This window comes from Pungitius pungitius, chromosome 14, assembly GCF_949316345.1.
Source record: "Pungitius pungitius chromosome 14, fPunPun2.1, whole genome shotgun sequence".
In the NCBI taxonomy this organism is placed as follows: domain Eukaryota; kingdom Metazoa; phylum Chordata; class Actinopteri; order Perciformes; family Gasterosteidae; genus Pungitius; species Pungitius pungitius.
Window position 1 is genome coordinate 7,449,966 of NC_084913.1, and position 7,564 is coordinate 7,457,529.

The 7,564-nt window shown below is 42.6% G+C and overlaps 3 protein-coding genes across 4 annotated transcripts in view; 2 read left to right on the forward strand and 1 right to left on the reverse strand.

The window, feature by feature from the left end:
* The window catches only part of si:dkey-13p1.4 (transmembrane protein 151B), a 158,309-nt gene that overhangs the window by 92,483 nt on the left and 58,262 nt on the right, over window positions 1-7,564 (forward strand). The window lies entirely within an intron of this gene.
* itgb1bp1 (integrin beta 1 binding protein 1) lies at window positions 18-3,410 on the forward strand. 2 transcript variants are annotated; one of them, XM_037486290.2, is made up of 7 exons: window positions 18-103; window positions 1,186-1,294; window positions 1,381-1,459; window positions 1,546-1,676; window positions 1,798-1,890; window positions 2,002-2,151; window positions 2,239-3,410. In XM_037486290.2, exons 2-7 carry the CDS (start codon window positions 1,223-1,225, stop codon window positions 2,308-2,310), a joined length of 597 nt encoding a protein of 198 aa, XP_037342187.1. In that variant the 5' UTR covers window positions 18-103; window positions 1,186-1,222; the 3' UTR covers window positions 2,311-3,410. The 2 variants fall into 2 exon arrangements, with proteins under 2 accessions (XP_037342187.1, XP_037342186.1); XM_037486289.2 differs by lacking the exon at window positions 18-103 and adding an exon at window positions 118-298.
* asap2a (ArfGAP with SH3 domain, ankyrin repeat and PH domain 2a) overlaps window positions 3,497-7,564 on the reverse strand; it is a 35,895-nt gene continuing 31,827 nt past the window's right edge. Inside the window, exons 22-26 of the mRNA XM_062557404.1 lie at window positions 7,368-7,452; window positions 7,180-7,235; window positions 6,973-7,052; window positions 6,632-6,751; window positions 3,497-5,209 (exon numbers count right to left, since the gene is read on the reverse strand). Of these exons, the coding sequence (XP_062413388.1) occupies window positions 5,135-5,209; window positions 6,632-6,751; window positions 6,973-7,052; window positions 7,180-7,235; window positions 7,368-7,452 (416 nt within the window). The 3' untranslated portion in view covers window positions 3,497-5,134. The remainder of the gene's footprint in view (window positions 5,210-6,631; window positions 6,752-6,972; window positions 7,053-7,179; window positions 7,236-7,367; window positions 7,453-7,564) is intronic.

Genomic DNA, 7,564 nt, shown 5'->3' on the forward strand with positions numbered 1-7,564 from the left:
CTAGAAATTCAAAAGCGTCGACACACAAAGTTCCGGACGGTTGGGCGGTTTGTGCGGTAGAGAGTTGACGTTAATGACATAAGTAGAAGTTACAAAGGACACGGTAATCCAAAATATATATTGAATAGCGTCGGTGTAGTCTAAACAAACGGAATGATATATATCATTTTAAGGGCTCTCGGTGCAATATGCCGCTTTAGGGAGGCTTTTTTGGGTTGACTAGTCGGTCGCGTCCCCTTTAAGCGGTGTTGGGTGTAGGCTGTGAAACTCTTGAGGACGGCTTTGAGTCATGGTGAAGGTAAAACTTGAGTTAAATCTTCCTCAAAGAAAATGAACATCGAAAGGGTTACTGTTTAATAAAAACGGGTGTGTCTTGTAAAAGCAACCCATCGTTAAATATATCAACATTTTGCGTTTGTGTTTGCTAACCCACTCGTGAAAGTCTCCGCGATTCAACTTCTCTGTAAAAAAAATGTGGGGATATTTTTACGTCTTGTTTAAGCATGTGACGTGTTATACAGTAAGCTAACGAGTAAAGTGTTACTAAGAGCGTTTACGTTATCTCGGAAAATGATGCGTTCAAGTCTAACGTAACCTGTTGAGTCTGGTGTGTCATTTGAGTCGTTTGGGGGGGGGGCTGAGTTACATATTTAATGCCCCGGTACGAATAACGTTACACCTTGCGACTCCCATCACAGAGACCTGCAGAGGTATTTTTACTCTGACACGGTGGACGCAAAATAAACTGTTACAACAGCAGGTGTAACAGATCAGTTGGTTGCCAATATATCTTTGTGCTCATTTGTGACTTCATCGAAAAAATACTTCACAACAATGTTATGTTTTTGGTTATAATTTTTTTTTTCATTATTTAAAAGCTAAATAGATGTTTTCAAATGCAGCCTTCAGTTTTTTTTAAATGATGACGTAACATATTTAACTTATAACATATTTAGGCAAACCATCTAAAAAAATACGGGATTTTTATGTAGCTCTCATTTATCCATTGTTAAGAATTGAGACTATGCTACGTTCTACATTGTTATTCATCATCTCTATTTGGACTTGAAACGCGGCTTTTTGTGGTGCGTTCGACACTGCGGCCCTAGATTATGTTCTGTAAAGTGACTGAGCATTAGGAAAAGTGCTATATAAATTAAATGCATTATTATTATTTTGATTCAGGTTTGGTGAGGGCTGGATGCAGTCGACATGGTGAAGAATGTTCCGGAAAGTCAAAAAGCGCCACAGCAGCAGCAGCTCCCAAAGCAGTGAGATCAGCACCAAGAGCAAAGTAAGCACACACACACACACACACACACAGAAATGGTATGGTAGAGCTACTTTCTCCTTCCTCTCGTGACTCTTGACTCCTTTTAGTCCGTGGACTCCAGTTTGGGGGGGCTCTCTAGATCCAGCACAGTCGCCAGCCTTGATACAGACTCCACCAAGAGCTCAGGTCAGTCAAATAAAACGCATGGAATTCCACAGTTTACTGCTTCTTCTCTCCACTAACGGATGATGTGACGCATGCTCTTCGGGAAGGAAACAGCTCGTCTGAAACATGCGCCGAGTTCCGGGTGAAGTACGTTGGAGCCATTGAGAAGCTGCAGTTTGACATGAGCAAGACCCTGCAGGAGCCTCTGGACCTCATCAACTATATTGATGCCGCCCAGGTAGGCACACCCCTTCATGTAGGCTTACTGCAGTCTATGTCACATTATTTATTCATTCATTCATTAAGATGCTATATATATATATATATATATATATATATATGGGGCTTCCTTTTCAAAGCAAAATGGAAAACTGCCCTTCGTTCCTGGAGACGAAGAGAGGATTCTGGGAGTGTCAAAGTACGGAGTCAAGGTGGTCTCGCTGGACCAGTGTGTGAGTAGAAACAGACTGGTTAGACTGCAGTATTACTGGGTCATCAATACAGTTGTGATAGGAATGAAGAATACGTGATGCTTAGTGCTTTTAATCCTACACCTGTTTCAGGACGTGCTGCACCGCCACCCTCTGTACCTGATCGTGCGCATGCTGTGTTACGATGACGGCCTCGGTGCAGGGAGGAACCTCCTGGCTCTCAAGACCACGGATGCAAAGCAGGAGGAGTGCAGCATCTGGGTGTACCAGTGCAGCAGCTCGGTGAGTGTGATAAAGTATCAAATAAAGGCTGGTTTTACTTGGTTTGAGGGTACTTCCACACGTATTATCCGTCACCTCTCTGAACAGGAGCAGGCTCAGTCCATCTGCAAGGTGCTGTCGGCTTCCTTTGACTGCGCTCTGACATCGGTCAAATCATGAGAGCGAAGACAAGAGAAGAGAAATGAAATGTGATGATGTGATGTATGTTATCCCCTTCCCATCAGGTGAGACACAACTACTGTGAATTGCATCATTTCCATTGAATTTGTAGCTTTACCTCAAATGACTTTTTACATGAAGTTAAAAAAAATGAGCAACAGTGGAATTTAAAAGAAAAATGTTTTAATGCATTAGATTACAGTGCGATGAACATTAATCATATTTAAAGCAAACAAAATGGTACATGATGTGGTAACCCATCTCCAGTGTTAGTTCTTGGGGGACATTCCTCAGAGGAGAAACTACACGGTACACACATTTCACAGTACGTCATTTTCCTCATGTGGAACCTTCTTGGGTTCCATCATCCTTGTTTTTTTTCTAATTTGTCACAAAACGTATTGGTACAATAGCAGTCACCTTTTTTTACTCTAAGGTACTTTATACAAATATGCTTCAGCTGTGTGTCTTGTTTTTTTTCATTTGTGTGATTTTCTCATTTCTGATGACAGTATGACCTTACAAGTTATTTATACATTACTGTTTGATACCAAAAGCTTCATGTGATTTGTCTGTTTTTGTGTAGTGATTAAAATGATCACTTGCATACATGCATCCTGTTAGGCTGAAGAAACACACAAATATTTAGGAGGAAAAACATGTTTACAATGGTGGAACCTACCTGACTTCACCTTGAACAAAACTATGAACCCATTAGGAGAGAAAAAAACTCTCCTCTATGTGATAATTATATAATTTGATCAATCTGCAATTAGTTGACTCATTAAAGTTTAATAGCTTCCAGTGTCTTTACTTTTGAGTGTACCTTTTTTAAATGCTTAAATACAGGTATTGAAATAGTTTCTTCCCTCAAACATTTCACAACGTTTTTATGAAAGCTGGATGCAAACAGTGAAACATTGTCCATCAGAGGGAGCTCTCTGCACATCGGACTACAAGAAGGTAAAAGGTCACTTCCGTCAACTAGGATTTTTAAACACAATTTAGCAAAACCATCAATACTTTATTAAGAGCTCATAGGATAACAAATACATTCATAAACATGTTAATGCTCTAAAGAAAGACCAAAGCCTTCTAGTGTTCGTCTTTATTATTCCAGTTTAATTCTCCCATTAGCTCGCACAACAGAGTTAAGAGTCGATGCAGTAATTCACAGACAAGTTGATAAGAATAAATGACATTTATTGTCCCAGTTTTGTGTGTTCGTATGTACTTTTGATTTCAGCACACACACACACACACACAGGTCCAGCTGAGGTTGTATCTGTAACTGCTCATCACCACAGACCATTAAAGACATTTAGTGCCCAGGTTAACTCTTCTTTTTACATATAAATATCAACAAACTCAAACCTATTTACATGAATAGATAATTCAAATCTTCCCGTTTCCAGTGAGTTCATATTAAACATGATGAAGAGTATCAGTTAAGATTCACATGTTTCTCATCATTCACAAGTCCAAGAAAGGCTCTGGTTTCAGGTTAAATGCCTAAATATCAACACAAACAGACAAAGTTGCTCTGAAAGAAAAATACAGTTAATCACATCGAATGTTGGATATTTATCTCGTATTAGTCCCACCTAACACTATTGATACAACTCCTCTTTCTATACCATGGGACCCGGAGACGTACATGTACGAGAGGCTTAAGCTGTAGGAAGGATATTTGTGTGTAGTCAGCTGATTGGTGAAAAACAAAACAATGCTCTCAAAGGCAAGAGAAAGCAAAAAGAAAATCTGAACCAACTCCTGCTTCGCATAAAATTCCCACCCTCTTTAGTTCCTCTAACCTCAATATTATCTTATTTCCAGGTCATGTGCAGAAGAGACACTCGCACACGCAGACACTTCCTGTCCCACGAATGAGGCAGGAGACAGCCTGAGGTGTCTTCGCCGCGGCATATAGGGAAGTACTGGCTGCTGCAGCTCATGTCAGTGTCATCATTACACCCAAAACACAGAGGGAAGGAGAACTTGGATGAAGCAGTATAGGGAGTGTGTGCGTGGAAAATCTGCTCCATCACGCCACACACACACACACACACACAAGTGAAACACTCATCACACCTGGGAGAAGTTCCTATTTTTACAATATTTTTTGCCCCATTTTCAATGCCGTCTTTGAAAAGTGGAAAGGGACGCTCCCTTTTGAGTGCAAAAATTCTAGAATATTCCAGGGTCAACGTAGCACCATTAGAAAGACCTCCCCACGGCAGGCCTTGAACAGAGTTGGAAGCTCACACAGATTAGCAGGTAGACATTTAAAACTTACTTACTCATGCACAGATGAGGAATGGAAGCATGTTGCTTAGGTTCACATTTAAATTAGCTCAAAACGTTCAAATACATTGCTGCAGTCCTCACAGCACTATCTGTACAAGGCAGCTCAGCAGATAATGGATGGGAATACTGTACAAATGAACCTTCATTCTGTCTTACGTCATCTTATGCTGTAACAAGTATGAAGACAAGCAAAGTGCATCTTTTGTAAGCGGTCATAGACTACAATCATACGTTTTAAAATGTTCACGCGTCTTTGTCAGAACATCAACGGCGAGCATGAAAACAACATGCGGCCCCACGAGGAGGGACATCCAGATGTTGCGACGACACGGAAACGACACTCTAAGAAGCTCGCTGCTGCTGCTGATGATGATTATGATTATGATGATGATGATGATGATGGTGGTAATATCGACAACAAACATTGGGGCGATGGTGGCTGCTTGCTGGCTGAACAGAGACGGGTGAGAGAGGGACGTCCCCTGGGACGCTTCCTGGGACCCGCAGAGGACACCTTTCAGTCGGCGATGAAGTGTACAAACGTGACGGGGAAGGCTCCTCTTCTCATCGGGTCGCCCTCGATGTGGCCCAGCTGTGAAGAGGGAAGACAGAGGTGATGAAGGGCGGCTAGTTTTATGTTGGGTTTTATTCTATTGAACCAAACAGGTCGTCTAAAGCACATCCACAAGACTATGACACCACTAAACATTGGGGATGCGTTTTCTAGTCGAAAGAGTCAATATTAATTCCTAAAAATCACAAAAAACTGATCTGCCTCTTCTCACTGCATGTGCACTAAATATTAAGAGGATAATTATAACACATGATACAGTTGGGATGCACATTGTGTAGGATATCATCTTTAAGTGCAAATCAAGTTTTTATAACATACAGAAAGTTTACTTCGACTCAGCTAAATCCAACAGGAACATAATTCACATCGTTATTTGTAATAAATTAATTTAGTAATTAAAATGGCAGAAATAAATATGACAACTGCCTTTATATTTTTTTGCAATTTACAAACAAAAGGTTGAAGTGAAGCAGGATCAGTGCAAACAGCTAGCCTCGCTAAACACCAACTAAAGGAGCACATAGTGGACGATGAGAGGCTAAAACACTAGTCACATCGAAATAACATTCCCACTTTATATTACCTTCGTCGAAAAAGAAGACAGAACTTATTATGTCCATTTATTAACGTCTTCTATACCTGAAAACAAAAAGCTAGGACTCGTTTCTGCTCCAACAATGTACACACAAGGCTAAAAGTGAAAGAAAACAAGCCATAGAGGAAATAAATACAGAATAAAAAGCAATTGGTTCATACAGTGTAAACTGACACTCAAAGTGTCCAATGGATGCAAAAGCAGGAGGTGAGACCTTGTGGATGTTAACATTTGAACGGGCAGACTGGAGAACCATCATTAGGCACAATCCAGGTGAGTCGGGCTTCTGCAGGACACGCCACACACGTTTCACATTGCACGAGTTGCTTTTTCATTCTCTCAGTCGGCGCTTCCCAGACGCCACGAGGAGCTCATTTGTTTGGTTTCTCTCCTAAAATATCTCGACATTCAAAAATAAAAATAACGAGACCTTTTGCAGTTGCGATAACGCTGCTGACCGCAGGACAGAGAGAAAGCCCGGCAGCGATCCCGGGGGGGGGGGGCTTTAGGGTCCATTCAGGGACAACCGGAGGGAGAAAGTGACTAAATACGGTCGTATCTGCAGCTCAGAGGAAAAACAAGTTGCAGCTGGTCGATGTTCACACGAGGGGCTGCAGATAGGAAGCAGCAGCAGGCGGAAAAAGAGGAGGAGGGGGGGGGGGGGGGGGGGGGGGGGAATCTCAGCCCAAATGAGGTCATGTATTTTTTTTTTTTTGCTTTAGCCACCATGGTTACCGAGGGAACTGACATTCACATGGCAAAAATGTGAGCCGAGTTGGACTGGGAGCGCTTTGTGCACTACTCTGAGAAACATCGTGCGGTTTGCAGCGAGGAGAGATACTGACCCACCACTCCTGGTCCTCCTCTCCATCCACTACGATCACCTCGCCCTCAGAGAAGGTCAGCTCGTCCGGGTTGTCGGCCACACAGTTGTAGATGGCTTTCACTCGCTTTGGCCTCTGCTTCTGCGCGGCGGAACCAGAGCACACAGACGGGTTTTCGTGTGGAGGAGAGAGAGAGAGAGAGAGAGAGAGGATGTTTTTAGTCTTTTTTTGTTTGTTGGATAGGTCGAGAGCTGCAGAGGTAAATTCGGGCAGATCAATTAAATAGATCAGCGGCTATAATGTGAGAGGAATTCTTTATTCACAATGTGGAGGACGATTACGTGGAAGAAGGAGGGACTCACTGGGAAGGTTTTCCTCTGCGTGTGGCCTGACGGCAGAGACTGACCCATGGAGTTCTGGGGGCATCCTGGCACTTCCTTAGCTGGAACAGGAAGAGGAAATTACATCACAACGACAACAAAACTTTCCACGGAAGAGACAGGAGCCGACAGTTTGTGGAATGTGAATGTCGACACAAGATGTGCTGCCTCCCTGGTCCCTTTACTCACCTGGTCTCTCAATAGATGCTGTTCGATTTAGCGGGCGGTTGAAGCTTTTATCATTGCTGTAAAACAAAAAGGCAAAATGCTCTCATCAACGGGCAGTAAAAGTCATACAGAGTTGTATAAAGACACTCAGTGAATAGAAAACAGTCCGGTTCTCGGAGCCTCTCGGCAGCTTTGTTTTATCGCAGCACTATTGGCCCTGCGGGGAGACGAAGAGGGGCGACCGCGGAGGAGAGTTATTGCTCGTCTGGCTCGACGCAGAGTGCAGCCTGGAAGCTAAACGAGGCGGCTAAACAGGCTCTTGTGTAAGTGTTTGTATATTATATCAATCTATTGTTTTCCTCCGTTGATGATAACAGAGCGTCGATGACACACTGAAACATGTTTT

Coding starts and splice junctions, on each gene's coding strand:
- itgb1bp1 (XM_037486290.2), top strand. CDS start 1,223: ATGTTCCGGAAAGTCAAAAAGCGCCACAGCAGCAGCAGCTCCCAAAGC. Junction 1,677..1,797: donor ACTATATTGATGCCGCCCAG/GTAGGCACACCC, acceptor TCCTTTTCAAAG/CAAAATGGAAAACTGCCCTT. Junction 2,152..2,238: donor TGTACCAGTGCAGCAGCTCG/GTGAGTGTGATA, acceptor CTCTCTGAACAG/GAGCAGGCTCAGTCCATCTG.